At 41.2% G+C, this 21457-nt stretch overlaps 1 protein-coding gene across 3 annotated transcripts in view; it reads right to left on the reverse strand.

The window, feature by feature from the left end:
• Nucleotides 1-21457, reverse strand: part of LOC114559813 (plasma membrane calcium-transporting ATPase 1) — a 49726-nt gene that overhangs the window by 10732 nt on the left and 17537 nt on the right. For all 3 annotated transcript variants that reach the window (XM_028584745.1, XM_028584746.1, XM_028584743.1), the window contains 11 exons: nt 18568-18828; nt 16550-16675; nt 15791-15970; nt 13289-13315; nt 8512-8649; nt 6622-6836; nt 6003-6245; nt 5409-5650; nt 4787-5024; nt 964-1143; nt 201-288 (listed from right to left, as the gene is read on the reverse strand). In XM_028584745.1, the coding sequence (XP_028440546.1) occupies nt 201-288; nt 964-1143; nt 4787-5024; nt 5409-5650; nt 6003-6245; nt 6622-6836; nt 8512-8649; nt 13289-13315; nt 15791-15970; nt 16550-16675; nt 18568-18828 (1938 nt within the window). The remainder of the gene's footprint in view (nt 1-200; nt 289-963; nt 1144-4786; nt 5025-5408; nt 5651-6002; nt 6246-6621; nt 6837-8511; nt 8650-13288; nt 13316-15790; nt 15971-16549; nt 16676-18567; nt 18829-21457) is intronic.

Below are 21457 nucleotides of genomic sequence, written 5' to 3' on the forward strand. Positions count from 1 at the left end.
ACTGTCAGGTTTCAGAACGTTGCAGACTGGCAAGTGGTTGCAAGTTTGATTTAAGCATCGAATATAAGCTTTTACTCACTCTTAATTATGTCTGGTAATCATGGATGTTTACATACAAGTAAAGCACTTTAAATGTACAAATTGTGCTTTACAAAATAAGTCTGTCTGTCTGTCAGTCACCTGGTTAGTGTGTTTCTAACCTTTGACCAGAGTGTGTTTGTCCGTTGGAGATGATCTGGCGAGGACTCTCAGCTTCGGCCAAATTTTATCAATACGCTCCTGCTCAATCTGCACAGAAAGAGAGAGAAGACATAAATATGAAGTATTAGTTGCAAAACCTTCATTTAAATCAGTTTAGCAGACTAAACTGCAGCTTGTGTCCCCTAAAGCAGTGGTGGGTACCCCTACAAGGGCTCATAAGAGAATCAAGGGGCTGCCAGAACATTTCCAGGGCAGGAAATAAGTCCATAATTGTCCAAATCACCTTTATATATTATCCACATTAAGGATCCCGCACCCAGTCTTCAAAGTTTCTGTGTCAGTTGAGCCTGTTGGGTCTTGTTATTTTCTTGGGGCAGGACATAAGAAAATAAAAAAAGTTTCCTACACAAAATCATCTATTTTTTATTAAGACCCTTCTGAATCTGTAGTTTTACCTTTTCAGGCAACTGAAACTATTTAAAATGAAACAAACAAACAGTCTGCCAGGGAAAATAACTCACTTTTATTTTATCAACTAAAAAGAGGCTGCAGTGTTTATTACAGCCACAATATGAACAAACTACATCCTGATGATTGAACTTGTATTAAAGTCTTTCCAGTAGGCGCTAAAATTGTTAAAGTTGACCTGAAGGTGGAGCTAGAAGAAATGTCATGGGGACATTAAATCTAGAGTGCTAGATTCAGAGTAGATTGTTAAAACCAGACACTGCTGTCTTCTGGTATGTTCTACTTTTTTCTGACCTCTCCCAGCTCGTTGCGGATCCGCCGGTTGAACTCTTTGCCCTCCATACACAGGAAGTCGTCTCCAGGTTGCAGGATGCCACATTTGATAGCGATGGCCCGGGCAGTATTGATGTTGTCTCCGGTCACCATGCGGACAGTGATCCCGGCCCGCTGGCACTTTCTGATGGCTTCCGGTACCTGATGAGAACATCAAAATGTAACATTTGTCAGAATTGTTTCTTTTAATATTCTCACACTTCATTAAAAGGACAATTCCGGCACAAAATGAACTTAAGGGTTAATATGTGTACCGAGTCGACTGTTCACTGGGATATCTTTTCATGCTAATTGAATGTGTCTCTAGCTTGAAACAAGTGAGCACAAACTGGTGATTAGCTTCTAACGCTAGCTTTCGGGGCAGAGGGTAAATCGCTATTTCTACACCACTAACTAGGCTCAAAATAGCACCACACTTCCATGGTAGCCTAATGAAATGTAAAATGTAAACCGAGGAGTGAGAACTTTGATTATTAAGACTGTACCGTTCACATATACAGATAGGCGCCATCTTGGGAAAACAGTCAAGACCAGTCGCACCACAAACGCCGTGCTTGAGCTAGGTTACTGGTTACTGAACGGTGTTCGTCTGGTCACGACCAAGATGGCGCCCGCATGTATACGTCAACGGTACGCTCTTTATAAACTATCTTTTTAATAGACTGTCTGTACACTTACAAAGTTCTCAATGCTTCGGTTTACATCTAGGGACCCTCATTATGCTTGTTTCAAGCTAGAGACACATTCAATTAGCATGAAAACATATCCCAGAGAACTGTTGACTCGGTACACATATGTTATTAACCCCTAGGTTCATTTTGCGCTGGAATTGTCCTTTAAAAACGCTCCCAAAACATCTCACCTCCAACAGAATGTCTCTGACCTCCATCTCAGACTGTCAGACGGATTTCTTTACTTTAGGACACTTAAATAAAACGCAGGCCATGATTTTACATCTGAAAAAGCCTCATGAAGTACTTTTCGATCTTAAAGGGGTGATAGAATGCAAAACCGATTTTACCCTGTCATAGTTTAATAACGACAGTTCGGTGGGTAAATAGGACATACATAGAAGCTCAAAGTCCCACTGACACCCCTTTACTATGAAAATCTCATTTTGAAACTGCCCCTGAAAACGGGCGAATCTCAACAAAGCTAGTTGCTTACGCAAGCATCTCAAAATCCAGAACCTTAAGAGAACAGTCACGCCCCAACATTTACATCGGCTACACCAGTGATTTGAAAATCACTGTGATTGTCCTGTGTGCCGTGGGAAATTATTCGATTTTACTTAATTGGTCCAACAATTTTTTTTATTGAGTTACTGCAAATAATTTTCCATTGTTGCACATCTGTGCCTCAATATGATGACTGGCAGAGAAATTAAATACTATTCTGTGTCAGTAGGTGGCAGTATAGCGCAATAATGATCTTGCTGATTTAAGACAATAGAATTACTGCCAGCAGGGCTTACTTCTTAATTTTGCCACCAAAATTTGAGAGTGTGCGACTGTATTTTACATCCAGTCGCACATGTGCGACCAGTAAATTACTAAAAATTACTAAAAGATTTTACACGTTCAACGTTGATATTTCGGTACCTGAGAGCGCGTAAGCGCATGCTTATCTGTCCTCTCTGAGAATTGACAGAGAGCAGAGCTCTAATACACACACACGCAGAGCTGCAGACGATGCAAACTACGTCGGCTCTGCAGTTTTGTTGAAGTCACAGTGAGTCACGGAAATGCCGATAAAGTGGTTTCAAGTGTGGTTACAGTTTTTCATAACTTCAAGCAGACAGCGTTTGCTGTGATATGATATTAATGGCGAGCCGAAAGCGGTCGCGGTGCTGTTGACGTTACACTTCCTCGGATCCGAGCAGGCACAGCAGTGGTTTCTGTGCCCTGGTGACTGACTGATAGGCTGAGGTTGTAAGGCAAGGCAACTTTATTTCTACAGCACCTTTTGGTTGTGCCCCTAAAATTTTCAGTTGGGGGCCACTATGCTGCTAATGAAAAAAGTTAGTCTGGAGCCCTGCTGCCACCTTTTGCGCGCATCCCGTAGTGACAGGATGTAAGCAGTAGGGCCGAGATCATCGATGTAAGCCTGCAAAAGCGATGGATACATTTTAAAAAAGGAAAAATGCCGATTCTCATTATTAGGCTACAAGTGAATGTCGTTTTTGGTTGGTAGTGTGCCGCGGGATTATTTTAATGTAAAAACTGTGCCGTGGCTCAAAAAAGGTTGAAAACCACTGGGCTACACAACTGACCTGAGATCAGGTAGTCTTCTGAATCTAGCTAGGTCACGCAGATCTCTGCTATTCCATTACAAAATTCACTTCTGAAACTTTTTTATGCGAGAAATCAACTATGTAAAGCTCTAATATGGGCCGTTTTACGAAAATGGATGGCTAATTGCAAATTTTGTCCGACTGTGTGTCGGAGTTCAGCGCCGGTGCTGCCTGTGTTGCTGCCTGTGTTGCTGCCTGTGTTGCTGCCTCGCCGCCCAGCCTGCCTTCCTTTACACACCCCGGCCTGCTCTGAGCTCGATTGAGCTCCGTTACAGCTTGCAGCCCACAGCACTCCATACCCGCGCAGTCACCGTTTTTTGGCAAATGGACTACTACACGCTGGTGCTCTGACAGAGCTCCAGGGCCTGCAGCTCCCCTCTTCCTGCTAGCTAAATGCCCGGTGTGTGTGAGTAAGAGCGCGGTCAGCGAGCTTGTAGCACCAGCAATCTGTTACCACAGGTTCCAGTTAATCTTTTAATGTGTGTAATTATAATGTGTTGAGTTATTTAAACAAATGATTGGGGAAATAAACGCCGCTTGTCCCTGAGTCTCATTGATAGAGCTACATCCAGCCGCAGGCTCTATCAATGAGAGCTAGCTCCTCTTAGAATTCCTCTGAAATTTACAAATATTCATTAACTTGAAATCGGACACCGTGGTTAGCTTTATAAGACATTTAGGGAGATGTTGTATAAGTGGCGTGACGAAATTCAAACTGTAAATATACACACATTATGCGGTAAATGAAGCTAACTATCCATGATTTGTAGCTAGCTACACATAGCTAGGATTGAAGGGACAGTCATAGCTAACGAAACCCCCACTGTTCACAAAAATTCATTAACTTGAAATCGGACACCATTGTTAGCTTTATAAGACCTTTAGAGATATGTTGTATAAGTGGCGTGATGGAATTCAAACTGTAAATATACACAAATTACGCAAAAAATGAAGCTAACAATCTGTGATTTGTAGCTAGCTACACATAGCTAGGATTGAAGGGACAGTCATAGATAACAAAACCCCTAAGCTTTACAAAAATTTTTTGAAATAAAAATGAGCTTTATATAGTTGATTTCTCAAAAAAAAAGTCTCAATGAATTTAATAACAATAGCCCGACAAACAATGTATAACTCATTCTGAATATTCATGAGCATACCATATTTGCATGAGCATACCATATTTGCAAGAAAAGCTCTTGTACCAAATAGAGCCATATTCACAGGGTAGTTAAGGGCCTAATAAAATAGCATTCGGGCAATTTTCAGCCCAACCAATGTTACATACCCCATTAGGAGACCTTAAGGATCAGTGTAAAATACCCTATATAATCAATCATTCTATCACCCCTTTAAAACTTAAGAACAGAAGATAGCGTTTCAGGGAGCTCCTCTTCAGATGGTCTGTGAGTAGTGAATCACACGGTGTATTTTTACTCAGATTAGCTGGTTGCCTCCGTGTGTCCCTTTGTAAAGACAGGGCTGACGTACCTCAGGTCGTACGGGATCCTCGATGCCGACCACGCTGATGCAGGTGAGGTTGGTGAGGATGTGGGCCTCATCATCCCAGTCAGGCTCTCCGTCAGCGGCGGGGAAGTCTCTGTAGGCCAGGCAGATGGTTCTTAGGCCCTCCGACGCCATCGGCTCAATCACCTTCCTCACCAGGTCATCTCGGTCCCGAGGTTTGAAGCTTTTGGCTTTGCCGGGCCCCATCATGATCTTAGAGCACCTGGAACCACAGAAAACAACAGTTATTTTATATAGCACTTTTACAGCGTAAAATAAAAAGAAAAAAAAAAAACAACAAGATTAGTATAAAAACAACAATAACTAGAGATAATTAAAAAGGTGCAGCGAAACCGCATAAAAAAACAAATGGAACCAGCTAAGTTGGTTTCAGGTTAAAAGCAGCTTTAAACAGATGGATTTTGAAGTTAGCAAGTGATGTGGAAAGTCTGACGTGTTGGGGGAAGAGTTTCAGAGGGAGGGGGCAGCAACGGAAAAGGCCCCGTCCCCCCTGGTTTGGTGTTTGGGGCAGGTATGAGGGGAAAAGAGTCAGTTAATCATCATCTAACTGAGCACAGAGTTGTGTGCCCAGCAGCAGTGAACCTACTTCCTGAGCAGGATCTCAGAAGCCCCCTTGCTGTACATTCGGTAGCTACCATCGGGGTTCTTTAGCACCGTGCTCATGGACTTCCTCACAGAGTTGAAGGTGTAGACCTTGAACAGTCTCTCTTCTGGTATTTCGTTGCGGATGGTCTGGTAGTCTCGGCGCAGGTCGAGGGAGAATCCCAGTAAGGCACATTCAGTCTTGTTTCCCACCTGGCGAGCCAGCCCGCCCTCCTTCTCTGGCGGCTGCAGGACGCAGCAGCAGACAGGATGTTAATTCACAGCACGTTTTAGATTTTAATGACAAGTCAGCAAATCAGGTGTGGGGATTAGACTCGCAAATGCAGCAGCACATGACAATAACAATCTAACTAGGGTTCTACTCGACTAAATCAATTCTTAGTTGACTACACTCCTATGAGAGGAGAGGAAACTCTGATCAGTATCATGTATGTGCTGTGATCTGTGTTGTGGATCCATGAGGAACTGATCAGATGAGTCCTGAGCTCCTGTGACAGCTCTCCAAACCAACCGGCTCTCTCAGCCAAATGCTTAACTCACGGAGCTCTCTGAATGGACGGCTATTTTTACAGCTCACCATAATCTTGCTGGTGTAGGCGCAGTTGACCCCGATGCCCTGGACTAGCAGGTCCAGGATCATGGCAGGGATCAGATCCGGCTCCGGCAACTTTTTGTAGTAGCGACTTCCGATGTAGGTCTGCACCACCGTCATGCGGTTCATAGTGAGCGTGCCCGTCTTGTCGGAGCAGATGGCCGTGGCATTGCCCATCGTCTCACATGCGTCCAGGTGGCGGACCAGGTTGTTGTCCTTCATCATTTTCTGGAAAAAAAATGCAAATAGTGTTACCTGAGTCTGAGCGCTTTATTCGAAATTTACTAAAAGAATTAACAGCGTTTGCTCCATGATTGTCTGGAGGGGGTCAAATGGGTCCATTAGTACTTTTTCGGAGGGGTTCACTGCTCTAACCAAGGGGGTGAAAAAAATTATATTAAAAAAACATTAGTACTGTTATTCGACATATCATATGAGACATAAAACCAATGTCAGTTTCAATAACACTAACCTAATGTCCCAAACCTAAAATAGGATCAAGAAAAGAACATGATCTGACTGAATGTTTTCAGGCTGGCACGCTGCAGACAGGCCGCATACGTTCAGAGCGACAGGCTGTATAATGCTGTATATACAAACCGACCTTGACTGAATAGGCCAGGGAGATGGTGACGGCCAGAGGGAGACCTTCGGGCACGGCCACCACCAGCACAGTCACACCGATGATGAAGAACTTGACAAAGAACTGCACGTAGATGGGCAGACACTCTTGGGTGAAGTCGATCCCCTGAATCACGAAGGTATCGATTAGGAAGCGAGTGATGAGGATGAGGACAGTGAGAGACGACATGAACAGACCTGAAGACATGGACAGACACAGAGACGGAGAGAGAGCGAGAGAGAGACACAGACATAGTAAGTTTATTTCAGCTATAAACCTGATCATAGAATAGAATACACTTTATGCAGTCAGTTGCTTCACAACACAAACATGTAAGAGAGAAACCATTCTAAGAATCAACATAAAATCCACATAAAACATCTTAGGACATGAAGGAAGGACATATGACTGTACAGACAATACATCTTAAAAAAATGTCCGTAAGAATTAAAGTGCTATGTGCAAAAAATGCTGGTGTATTTATTGCCATTTGCTCTGTGACACATGTGTACAGTAAGGAGCAGTGAGGAATGGTCTGGGCCTGTATTTATCAAGTGTTTTAGACTCCAAGTTAAGGTCTATTGTTGAAGCAACTTTCATACAGGAGAAGGACAACAGTTGGGGAGTCGGACGTCACTGTTTCACCACTCTCACAAAGTAGCAATTATGATGCCTTGTGGTAGTTTGAAGCAACAGATTGTAGCACTATGCCCAGAACAAATTCCCCCTTGAACTTCTGCCAAAAAGCAGTCAAAATTGTATATTTTGATAAGCTAATTTGATCAAATCCTAAAGCCCAGTTCAGACCAAAGATTTGCGATGAGAAGAGTTAAAACTTGCAACTACTTGCGATGTGCCACCCTGTAACGTTCTAAAACCTGCCACTTTACACCATAGGAACGACTCTTTGTACTTACGTTCTTACTTCCGACTTTCAGGCTTTTTTGTAGCTGGATTTATCATTTGTAGAGTCTTAAAATATGAATGTGGATAGAGATAGTGAGATCCTTGCAACAGTTGAATTTTGTAGCAGTGATGAAACGTCGAAAAGCCTTTTATTTTTCTGATTTACTGCTCTGTTCTAACGCCGCTCTCTCTATTCAATCAATCTCTAGCTCGCTCGACCATATACTGTGCTTGCAGGTGGTCGTCAAAGCTCAGACCAAAACTCTTGCCATTTTGAACAGTTGACAACGTGTAACTGACTTGGCCAGCTGACTTCGCTATTGACTGTTGAAACATGTGACATCCCTTACGTTCTGGAAACCAGCCACTTGACTAGCTGAGTCGCAGGTGACACCATCAGCTAGGCTGAGTTGAGCTGAGGCGATCCAGTTCAGACCACTGCAACTTTTCCCTGCAGTGTTCTAAAACAGTTTAATCTCGTCAGGACACCTCTGGAAATAAATATCATATGTTAAAAAAGAAATGCCTTTCCTACTAGTCCAGAAAGTAGGACTGAATATATGTCATGGTAGAATCTTTGAAAAGTACAGGCTGGTGTCCTACTATGAGATGCTTGATAAATAATGGCCCTTATCCTTACAAACATGTCAAACACACGTCGGGTCCAACAAGCTCAGCACACATCATGGCGTAAGCGGCATTAGACCACGGAGAGACTCAAATACAACAAAGGACTGAACGAGGTGGACAAGATGTTTCATGTTCTGAGTCAACCAATCGGTCATGTCCACCAGATGTGGCAGCTTCACCTTTATAATGAATGTCCAGTGGATTCTTTCATTGTGGAAGAGCACAGAATAATGTGGACTCCGCTCAGCAGCGAGGTGGTGTTCAACAGTCACATGATGTCTACATCACTGTGAAATTAACACTCTGTTCATCATTCATCCGAGTCTCAGCTCGTACCTGCTTTGCCGATCTGCACAGCCAGTTTGGTCAGCTTCCCCTGGAGGACCGACTTGTCCTTCTTTGGTAGTTTTTTCTTTGGTTCTCCGTCCGCGTTGAGCGGCTGCATCTCCACCGTGGGTCCATCCTTGTTTTTCCCTACAGAGGACACAGGAAGTCAGTAAAACATTCAGGTGTTTAGCCACAACTTGTGAAAATTGCTGCTTCTGACACTTATCTAGTCAATTTTATTTATAATGGTCTGCCATACATTCTTAAATTAAAGCCAGTATTCAAATAATGGCTCAGTCTATAATAACAACCCGTTTATTTTTTTCCCCCTCCATAATCACCGCTGTTAATAAAATCAACACTTCCTGTAGATATTTCAAAATTAAAAGCCTGCAAGGAAAGGGATGGATTATTCCATTTGAGGCTTTTAATGTGAAAGGTGTTTAATGTGAAACCTTTGCAGGAAGAGTTGAGTTTCATTGATGGCAACCTAACAGCGATGGTAAAATCGGAAACGTAAAACCGCCTGGAATTAATCAGTGAGGGACAGCAGAAGTAGAATGACACGACTCTGCTGTTGTACTGATTACTAGGGATGCACCGAATATTCGGCAACCGAAATTTTTTGGCCGAAAAATGTGATGACGCAAACAGAAACCGCGACCTGCACGTGTGTCAGTACCCGTTCCAGAGGTTGAGACGGACCACGGAGCGAAAACAATGAGAAGTACGCTCTTAGTCTGTCAGCACACGTTTCAGTGAGATCTATTCAGATCCTCTGCACTTCATCGCGACTGTACTTGATCCGCGTTATAAAGACCATTACTTGGATGCGGAAATAAAGCAGGGCGCACGAGAAATGATGGATGTGGAGAAACTGCGTGGAGACTGAGTGCGCACGGAGCAGCGCCCAGCGCAGGAGGAGATCAGAGCGCAGAAAAAAAGTCATTTAAAAGCCGGGCCTCTGATAGTGGCCGGGGGCGTGGTCAACACGGACAAATTAAGGCCAGGGAAAAAATAGTGTGGATAATCTCCTAAATGCCTTACATATAATATTAAGTCAAAATAAATTTCAAGTTCATTGTACATTTCTACCAATTTAATTTAACAGATTCAACAATATATTCATGCTTTTTTCCACACTTTGTTTTTCTGGATTATTGTCCTATGCGGCTGTATGTGTAACTCAGCCAAGCGTAGTGTGCAGTAACGTACAGGTGCCAGCAGATGGCAGTAGCTACATTGGATGTAACACGGGGCTCATTTAGTGCTAGCAGAGAAAGATGGGACTCTGGTGCTAGTCACGGACTTTTCAACAACAAAACGAAAAGAGTTTTAAAGTATGCGGAGGAAAACTCAAGTGAAAAAGCTGTGTGACGTTTCGACATTGAGCCCAGTAGAATCAGATACTGGAAGAAACCGAAGGATGAGCCGACAAGATTAGCCGACAAGAGCAGAGCACGGCTAGCTAGCTGGAGGTGGGAGGAAACACGTTAGCCTGGAGCAAGAAACAAAGCTACCGGTAGCTAGCTACCGTCTGTAACGTTACTCAGATACTGGTGTAACTACTGTATGCTCTTATTGTAATCTACCAGTAATATTGTAGTACCTATATTTGAAATAAATACCCGGTACATTTACAGGGTTCAAACTGACACAATGGTGGCGTTTGATTAATTCTGACCCAAATTGCTTTGTCGCCCTTCTGGCTGTTGATGTATATGGTGATATTTTTGCAAATGTGAACGCTATGTTTTTTCATTTAAAACTGTTTATTTAAAATAATTATACTTATCAAACAGATGGAATTAGAAATAAAGGCCTGCCTCTAATAAAAGCCTGCTTCAAATACAAGCCTGGTCCCTTCTGCAGTTCAGGTAAATAAAGGCCCCGGCTTTTATTTGAGGAAATAGATATATACTGTATGTGACTATCAGATTGTAGCCATATTTCTGCTAGATATTTTTTTTATTAAACTTTAATATTAATTTATACAATTGCAATGCCTTGATTTGAGTAAAGTTAGTACACAGTCATAACCATAAATGCAATGGTACTATTAATTGGCATAATTTCTTTCGGTGTTTCAGTTTTCGGTCTTGGTTTCCTCTTTTTCGGTTTTCGGCCAAGAATTTTCATTTCGGTGCATCCCTACTGATTACTATTGCTCTGTGGAAATGTACATTATGCTGAAAGACAACAGATAACCATGGAGGAAGTGTTGAGTTTGCATCAACAGCAAATTGAAACAGGAGCCGACTGCTGCCCAGGAAACAGGGAAGGTCCTTACTAAAATATGATCCAGTATGCTTGTAAAACAGGTATGAATGCTAAGTTACTCACTCCCCGACCGAGAGCCGACCCTTGTTAACCGATCATTAACCGCTAACCATTAAGCAGGCAACAGAGTTCCAGTTCACCCGTCCAGGACGCTCGGGAATACTTTCTGCGCTTCGCGTCTGCGGACAGCTGCGGACTTGTACTATTCGCGCAGCCACGATGTTCCGTGCATTGTAGTAGAAACATGCAATCACATTCCTGGAACCGCTTGCGCAGCTGTCTCTTCTCAAACACATCCCCTGCTGTGTGTCTGCTGAGCATACTCTGCGTGTAGGAAGGCAGATTTAACCCGCCAATCCTCATCGATATAGTGGCACGTGTCACGTAGCTCTCTGCTGTAAGCACCGTCCAGTAGAGACAAACTTAGCAGAAAAAAAGAGCTTAAATACAACTTACTAGTGCAGAGTTAGAACTACCAAGTTAATTAGCACTTAAGATATAAATTGGAAAAAATTATTTTTATTTTACAATGCAAAAACAAATTCTCAACTTTTTATTTAGGTTTTAATTGTGTTTTTAACCGTTTAGCTGATAGCATTAAATCTGTCAAATTTGAAACAAAGGCATGTGTCTAAGCAGTTAAATTAAATAATGACCCTGTCAACTATCTCTTCAACTACGGCAGCCCAAAAAATCCTAAATCATACACTAAAGTATACTACAATTTCCTCCATGAACATTGTTGCGCTTTTCCTATTAATCCCACAGCAGGACCTGAGGATGGTGATGGTGATGTCAGTGTGCGGCTCATACTGCCATCACTCATGAACAGGCATGTCAACATCTAAGTTGACATTTTGTCATGAGAACAAATCATCAGTATTATGATTGTTCGTTATTATTAAAAGTGTTAACAGAGTGAAGAATAAGTCAGAGTTTGTGTGTTCCATCTAATCCCAGTCAGGGTTTATTGTGCTGTGTTGGTTACCTTTATGTACTATATATATATATATATATATATATATATATATATATATATATATATATATATATATATATATATATATATATATATATATATATATATATATATATATATATATATATATATATATATATATATATATATATATATATATAGAGGTCCGAGCAGACCTCCAAAATAACCTACTAACAAACAAACTAATCAACCAACCAACCAGACTACATCGTCTCTCTCTGTTCCCACTGGATCATCATGGTAAAAATAAACCACCCTACAAACAGAATCAACTGACACTGTAGCTCTGTGACAGAGAGTGAGGATATCTGCAGGTGTGTGTGTGTGTGTGTGTGTGTGTGTGTGTGTGTGTGTGTGTGTGTGTGTGTGTGTGTGTGTGTGTGTGAGTGTGAGTGTGAGTGTGAGTGTGCTGATCCCAGCTAAGTAATGAGGTTATTAGTGGACAGGCAGCAGCAGCAGGCAGGAGAAGAAAGCAGCTGCCAAGCTTAAGGCCGATAATCTTCTTGGTCCTAATCACCATCAACAGAGTCAGGAGCACCTGCTGCTGCTGCTCAGACCACAGGGACATACATTGCACCGTGTGGGGCCACACGGACCTCAAGGAGTCAGGACCAGGTCCACCTGAGACCCCTGACCTCCTGCACGATCTCTGACCAGCCTGATCAAAACCACCTCTCATAAACCAACATGGGTTTTTCGATTGATCTAATCGCATGGTGCACAGCCCGTATAATGTTACAATGTCGGATCTTCATATTAAACGTAATCAGAACTTAAAATAATGAGGTAAACATATGTGAAAGTAATTCCTATGAGGCAACAACCTCAGATTTCAAACCGTACAGTTTTGTTCTACGATCGGCTCAAGCTAACTTTCTTTATATGGCCATCTGCTCCAGGCATGTTACTGCCGTGTTTACGTTACATACACTGCTGCATGTAGCTACATGCTAACGTCAGGGGAACCTGTAATCTTGGTGTAGATATTAATTTCGGCCCAATTTCTGATGGAACATGTCCGGTTGTGTAGTTTTTTTTAGCCCAAATTCACCCTTTAACTGAATTTTGTATTAGTTCATGTGGGATGCGTTTGAGTAAGTCTGTGTATATTTATGACTAGGTTTATGAATTAATTAAGCTATTTGGAGCAGGCCTTACCACATAATTGGGAGGAGAAACACCTCAACACGCATTAGGAGAGAACTAATCAGCTCTGACTGTGCAACACTATCTGAATGATGACAGTCTGTTGTCTTCTCCACAGGTTCCATCCTTCGCCCACAGAACACAGTAGCATATGCTGTATACACAGATGAATAAAAACACGAACAGGATGGCAGCTCAATGGACAAAACTAATGTTACAAAGCTGAGGTTCTTTAGCTCAAAACCACCACGAGAAAACACGGAACCACAGTCCACAGTGACACAAGTACAGCTAAACCTGCCATCTACTCCGAGTCATATATGGAAACTCACAGTACTGAAGTAGTGATGTGCTGCTCACCTTTCTTTCCTTTGTCATCCCTTTTACCTGTAAAGGCAAAACATTAAAACAGCCGTTAGTCATACAAATGGAACAAAACATTAAAAAAGCCACACACATTAACAACATAATCAGTGTTCCCTTTATAATTGTACAGGCTGCCAGGCCAATGGGAACCTCCGCGATGCCAAAGATAATATTTGAATGCCAAAAATAATGCCAAATACCCATCCAGCATTTCCCCTATATCCATTCTGCAGGGGCGCACCGCCATGAACGAGGCAAAGTGCCTGTGGTTAGTTTACAAGTCTGTAATAACAGCAGGACAGCCAAGTGTCGGTTATCCAAACTGCTAAAGTCCGTTGAACAGGAGAGGTGAAGACAAAGTTTTGGTTAGCCTGCCGGTTACAAACAGGCTGAGACTCGGAAAGGTTTTTTTGCTGAGCTAGACCAGAGAATATCAGGCTAAAGCAGATTGGGGATGCTGTTTTGCATTCATTGTTCTCCGTAAAGTTGGCAAAAATTTAGGGCTGAAACGATTCCTCGAATAACTCGAATAATTCAAATACAAAAAAATCCTCGATGCAAAATGACTTGCCTCGAAGCTTCGTTAAATCAATGTTACCAACGTTGTATCGCTGACAGACAGTGTTTCCGAACGGAGCATTAATACTGTCGCACAGACGCGGCTCAGTCTGCTGCTGGCGACACGTGCCAGAGCGTAAATAGCGAGGGGCTAAGAGAAGAGACAGACTGGAGAAAATGACAGAAAGTAGGGTTGGGCGATGTCCCCTAAATTGGCAGTTGACGATGGTTACAGTAAAACATCGTGATGGACGATGATATCGTTGTCGGGGCCGGTAGCGGTAGCTTTACATAAATATTTTTTTCTACTACTATGGGCCAACAGTTCACATAGAAACGATTAGACATACATTTAAATGCTATCTGTAAATGGTGCCCTGCTGGTAGGTTTTACAACTTGACCTACTTTCACTTAAGTACGGTGCAATAAAGTCAATCAGATGTCCGTGATCTGCGTAACGACAGTACAGTGGGACGTCTGCCTTCAACAGAGCGACAGTAATAACCTAACCTACCATCATTAGAGTTTAAACTACATTCACGGTTATGTTTGCACTGAATAACTCATTCAATAAACAAACATAACTCTTGCAGTGCACATGAACAGATGCGCAATATTAGCTCACACGTAAAATAGCCCCCTCGTGAATTAGCCTACTGTTGCTAACGTACATTCATAAATCCTGCATAACATCGTCCCGTACCAATTTCCCATTCAGCGGCCGCGACTAGGATTAGTGTGTTTGACCGGGGGTCTCAACAGAAAACATGGAGCCTAACTTTATCATCCATTCCACGAAGCGGACCCGACAAAAGTACATCACAGTCGTATGGACGATGTAACTACACCAAACACAACAACCACCAAAATCAAAGACAAGAAAATACGTAGTGGTGACCACGATCTGAACTAAAGAGCTGACGCGTTGTGTCTCTCTCTCTCTCTCTCTCTCCCTCCCTCTCTCTCTCCCTCCCCCTCTCCAACAGAGTTGTGTGACATAATCAAAAATATAAATGAAAATAGGTTGAGTATAACTAATATTTACATATAGGCCTAGTGTATATACAGATCAGTCTCAGGTTGAAACTTGTAGTTCTGAAAGTTAAGTTGCACAACTTAATGTAATGTTTGTGTATGTTTAATGTATGCCTTAGTTTGAGGTTGATATCATTTGGAAAAAAAAACATTCTTTAAAAACAATGTAATATGGCACTTAAATGCACTTAATGTTTAGTTTTTTGAGAGATGATATTGTAAGCAATGTAGGCAATACAAATGTTGCTTTTTTCCAAAAATGTTGCTTTTTTTCCCCCCTAGTTTGGGTTGTTTAAAAACGCCAAAAAAACATTATCCGATTAATCGATCAATAAAGTGCTAGATGAATTGATTACAAAAAGAATCGATAGCTGCAGCTCTACTAAAATTAAACAACTTTTGCTTCATCTACACATTCTTGTCACAGTGTGGGAAAGCACACTGCAGTTGCTGGATGTTTGGCTTATTTTCTGTAATTAATGTAGCATGAAAGCACAGGGAGGGAGGGAGGGAGGGAGGTCTGTCTGTCTGTCTAACAGTAAATCCACCAACGCAGCCCCCGAGTCTTTCGTCATATGGAGGGGGGGCGGGGGTTTCATCCAAAGTGAACAAAATATCTTATCTCACAATAAAAGCGTATCTGCTCTGTGAGACGGTAGAGTGACAGAAAATCGCCACTTGGTCAGGCGCACAGTGTTGTTGTTTAAGTGAAATATGAACTCTGTCCATCTTTACGGGCTGAGGGGACATTTCTCAGTTCTATTATGTCTGTAATCTACAAATGTCAACTTGTACTACTCTTAATGTAGCCCTAAACAGGGAATTATGATTAGAACTGGTAAGCAGCATCCCGTTCCTCTTTAGACTAAACAAATTGCTTTATATTCTTATTATATTCTTACTTCTCTTGTCCCTCTTCTTTTTCCGCTCCTCTTTCTTCTCTTTCTCAGCCTTCTCCTCATGGTCACCTTCACCGTCCTCTTCTTCAGCAGCACCAAGCAGCGTGAAGATGATTCCAGTCTGAGAGTTCACACCTACAGCGGTGACCAACATCTTGCCAGAGCCCTCCATCACATGGGTACCTGAGGGAGAGAATAATTAGTTTAGTTCATCTGATGTGTTGAAGGCAAGGCTTGGAGAACTGGAAGTGTGACTCTATGCAAATGTAAATTGAAAAATCTAGTCAAATAGTGGTCATATTCCACTCTCTCTCTCTCATAGAAACACTATTCAAACCATAGCAGCCTACACTTGGTTATTGGGTGCAGCTTAGAGCAGAACATATTGCATATATGACACATTGTTGTGAAATTACATAGAAGAGAGTGGAATATGTTGCACGTTGCCTGCCAATAAATAAACAATAAGTTTTCATCTCTTAATTTTAATAAGACACATTACACTGTTGTTAAGAATAGTTAAAAACAAATAATGCTACATGATAAATAATGTTAAGATAAATATACTGTATTTCTTTAGTATTTTAGGAGGTTTAAATTTGTATTATTATTTCAGTGTAGGAAGAGGTGTATTCTTCCGTCTGTAGGTGTGAAAAACAGAGAGATGAAAATCAGCAGCAGAAACTGGATGCTGAGAGCTGACAGCTCAGGTCACACCGAACCCGGCTGTAATTTGACGTGAATGGAGAAGAGTTGAAGCACCTGACAGCAACATGGGGTCTTTGTCGACAGTCTTCTTGACGTGATCCGATTCTCCTGTCAGAGCGCTCTCGTCAATCTTCAGATCGTTGCCCTGAATCAGGACGCCGTCAGTAGGCAGGAGGTCACCTGGAACACCAACAACACACACACACAGGTCCACTGTAATGACAGCTCACCCATCCGTCGTTATGTTACATCATCATTACATCGTGTCTGTCACATGAAAAGAAAATTAGGTCTGCACAAAAAAGAAGCGTACAGTATTTGGCAAAATATGTGTCACACCATTCTGAATTGAGTATTGTGGTGCTGCAGAGATGTCCTGGCCTACAAATCGTATCCTATAGACTAAAGAAAAAAAATCTTTGGTACAGATCCTCTAAAAAAAAAAAAAAAAAAAAAAAAACACAATATAATCATTATTATTTTTATATTTTTCAATGAAAAAATTATCATTCCCTCCAATATTGTGAATCCTATCGCAATCGCAATATCAGTCCAAATAATTGTGATTAGATATTTTCCTCATTGTGCAGCCCTAGGGAAAAAGAAATCAACCAAAGCAGCAGTAAAGGGTGGAAACATTTAATTTTGTTTTCTAGTGATTATGAAATAGTGACGTTGAGATATAAACAGAGAGAAACTGGTTTATTATTAGAAAATAACACTATATTTCTATCCTATTCTATCACCATAAGAAAACTACAATAATTCCTCTGCAGTTTTTAAAATAATACATCTACTTTAAACAATCCGTATGATCTGCTGACAGTGGGATCTGTGGATAATCCAGAAGAACAAGGGACACAAATCACTGCTGTTAAGGTTTTTTAAAATTCTTTAAGGACCAAAAATTACATTCTATTCCCTTTATTTTGTGATTGCAATATGAACTGAATGTAATCTCAAAAGCATCACACAACTAACCAACCATTAAAAGATTTTCAATAGAATACCAGAGTTTCATTACACTACGTTTATTGCATTCACTTTTTAGATGCTTTTGTCCTAAATAACTTAAATGTATAGTGGAGGATTTTCTTTTTCCGGGTGGATCATCAAGACTATTGGTCCTACTAGTTGTCAATCATTCTGGTGATATGTTTACGCAAGGCCGTCGTACGTGAACGTCCCTAGCTTTCAGGTGTATATGTGTGGTGAGCTTGAGCTACGGTTTCAGCCAGTCATTGAAGCATTGAAGCTTTTGGGAGAATATTTCACACGCTGGCATGCGCTAAAAGCACAGGTTGGGCTTCCCACTGATGCCTCAGTCGTGAAGTTTCTACTCCACAGGTAAAGTTTGGCTATTTGGAGAAATCCATTTAAAATCACTGCTAGTAAAAGTTGATGAAAGCTATGATTAGCGATGCTAGTCCTGGCACAAGTCACGCACCGCGCACACACGGTAAACATCTCAATTTGTGAAAAAGTGCAAATCTTCTTTTGGAAAGTAGGCTTGTAGGAGCCATGCCGACAGCAACTTGTAAACCGTGCACTCTCGTGCACACGTTTAATAGGCGTTCCCTCTCGGGAGCAGGCAGAGTGTTGCGCATGTGCATTTTTTCAAAAAGTACAGAGGGCGGTTCTTTTCTAAAATTTGGGAAAATCCTCCACTATACCTTTAATAAATGCATTCAAACTAAAAAGGAACAAGAGCTAGATGTCATGTCATTTAAAATATCGGAAGTGTAACCCTCCCAAAAACAAACAACTAAAAGCGGCTAGTCTTTTTTTGGGCGGTGGAAGATGGGAAGTGACTCTGGGTCTAGTTCAAATACTTCTTTTGATAACTTTGAGAAATAAATAGAAACAAGGTTGTCTACAAAACCCCTTTTTTCCATTGAACAAAAAGACAAAGAAAGTTGCATAAACTGTCAAGTCAACTTTAAGTACCTAAGCAAGTTGTGATGGTCTGTGCTATGGACACATTACAGTACCAGAAAAAGTACAGCAGTTTGATATCCAGTAATCAGTGGTAAACTCTGCTGTAGATAAGTGCATGCTTTTTGTTCTCTCACCGTATTTGACCTGTGCGATGTCTCCGACCACGATCTCTGACACTTTGATCTGGATCACCTGCCCACCTCGGACGACGCTGAACTTCTGCTCCTGCTCGATGCGGCTCTGGAGCCCGCGGAACTGCTTCTCTTTGCTCCAGTCGTTGAAGGCTGTCACCAGAACAACGCAGACCACTGACAGCAGGATGGCAGCGCCTTCGATCCATCCAGTCTCCTCCTCCTCAGCCTCGGCATCGAAGCCACCAGCCGCTTTCCCACAGCCTGAACAGAGACAACGCAGGCTGCAGTTTTAGCTTTTTTCTGAATGTATGTTCCCCTGCTTCTTTACAAACTCAAACAGTGCAGCCTGACAGGAATTGACCTCTGGCTTTACTATACAGGTGGATTCCGGTTTCTACGAACAAATCTCTAACTTTGGGTGGAAGTGACACACTGCTACTTTGACGTAAAAGCCTCAGCTTGACCCAGTGGCTCTCCGCTTTTCTTTTAACAAGTTGGTACCTTGAAATGAAATATGTTTTTTTAAGAGGGACAAGAAAAGACAGAACTGTCTTATGAAACCTACAGAAACAGAAAGTGTGCAGGAGTCTTTGCTTGCAGTGGATATGAATGGATATGAACCAGTGATCGTTATTTTATGTGAATGGGGACAGTCCACATCAAAAACAATAACTATAACTATATAATTATAAAACTGTAAGGATGTGAGCCTCCACACTGCTGAACAATAACGCTCTGCAAACAGTAGCGTCAAAGCCGCGCTGATACATAATACACTAATACAGCACAAGGTTTGACATTAACTTTTTGAGGCACTTGTCCTTCGGAGAAGTACATTTACGTTTCACTTGTCCATGCATAAAAGTCACTTGTCCGGGTAAAGATTAATCATTTTATAAAAAAAAAAATTGTGTTTTGCTAATGCCGAATTTGAACAAACCGTTGAAAGCATCCAAACACTATCAACAGTAATACAATTCTGTTGAAACAGTAGAAAAAAACGTGTCCCAACAATAGATTTCCCCTTCAACAAGAAAAAAGGACCTCCAGACTCCATAATACAAAGTAATATGTTGCACGCCGGTGTGCAGAAGTTAATATATTGAGATTCTAAGTCAGTATTTTAAAGTTTGTCATTACTTTCAGATTCATAGTCAATATTCTAAGTTACTTAGTCAATATATTGAGATACTAAGTCAATATTTTAAATGTTCTTATTGGTTTGAGATTCTTTCTCAATATTTTGAGTTACTAAGTCAATATATTGAGCTACCAAGTCAATATTTTGAGAGAATTCAATATTTTGAGATAATTCAATATATTTAGATACTAAGTCAATATTTTGAGATAAATCAATATATTGAGATACTAAACAATATAGTGAGATATTAAGTCAATATTGAGATACTAAGTCAATATTTTTAGATAAATTAATATATTGAGATACTAAGCCAATATATTGAGATTCTAAGTCAATATTTGACAGTTTCTCATTACTTTGAGATTCTTAGTTTATATTCTGAGATACTAAGTCAATATTTTGACCAGAGGTAGTGGTGACTTGAACTTCTACTATATCTAAAATAATTTTGCAGACATAATGGATTTTGCCACTAAATGTTGGTGTTAACTTTTTTTATACAATTTCACAAATTTCTAACCGGCAGAGGCTGATTTACCAAAAGGATCCTTTTAAAAAGGTGTAGCTACTTTACAGTTGATTATTACCTGATATTTAATCTGCATATTTTTTTTATTATTATTTTTTTTCAAAAAGGAGCAAAAAAAACGACATTATAGAACAGCTTGTTTATTGCTAAGGCAAAATTAAATGATTTATTAAAAATGTAACAACAATAACTTATAACAATAACTTATTTCAGCAGTAAGTTCCTGTTAAACGACAAAAACAACCACTGGATAGGAGAAGGGTATTTTACAACAACTTTGAATGCAGCACGACGCTGGCGGGGCGAATTTCAAGTGAACGCAACATCTGTGTTTTTCCGACAACAGCAGTCATATGTTCCTCTACAGTGAAATACAGACACACTTTTACACCGTTTAGCGGTCAGCATTTTAACGGTTTACTCCAGCTGCTAGCTAACGATAGGCTAACGTTACTTGTTGTTGAGTGTAGTGTTAACTAGCGTAACACGCGGCGATGTTTATGTTGCCTCTAACGTCCGTTTTCGGAGCATCCGAGAGAAGCGCAGGCATTCCAGTGGCACCGCGTTGCAATTCGGTCCGGTAGATAACGGTCGTTAAGGCACCGGTGCCGTATTAGCACCGGGTCTCTCCTTTTCTGTCAACGATGTGGCGAGGAGGTAACGTTAAGGCGGAGTTAGCAAGCTAACGTTAGCTAACTAACACCGGCAGGTTCACCGTGCTTTCATGCTGCATTACTTACAGAGAACGAGCTGAACAGCGGGCTGGGTCTAACGTTAGCGGTCCGCTGACCGGGATTGCGGGGGAAAGAAATTACAGTTTCAAATCGGTAACATAGACGTAATGAGTGGCACATGACGTGAACTAACATGGCATTTTAGTTTGTTTGAGTTTTAACTGGACAAGTACATTTCTCATCCACTTGCCCTACAAAAAATCCACTTTTCCCAGACAAGCCTTAATGTCGAGCCCTGCAGCAGACGTTGCAATGTCAGATTACAGGAATCTATGTAGGAATAACCTACATGCACATATTCGTAAAATTTAGGCACATTTTATAAACCAAGAAAAGTCTAAAGGTGGCCCCCGGGGCTTCTTCAGGAAAGAGGCAGGCGTCTTTTGAGCATGATAACATCCAAAACACAAGATTCACTCTCAGTAGTTTCTGTGACATTAGAAATGTTTTTAAAGTACTAATGTTTAAAAATACACAGAGCTAAAG

The sequence above is a fragment of the Perca flavescens genome, chromosome 8 (assembly GCF_004354835.1).
Source record: "Perca flavescens isolate YP-PL-M2 chromosome 8, PFLA_1.0, whole genome shotgun sequence".
NCBI lineage: Eukaryota > Metazoa > Chordata > Actinopteri > Perciformes > Percidae > Perca > Perca flavescens.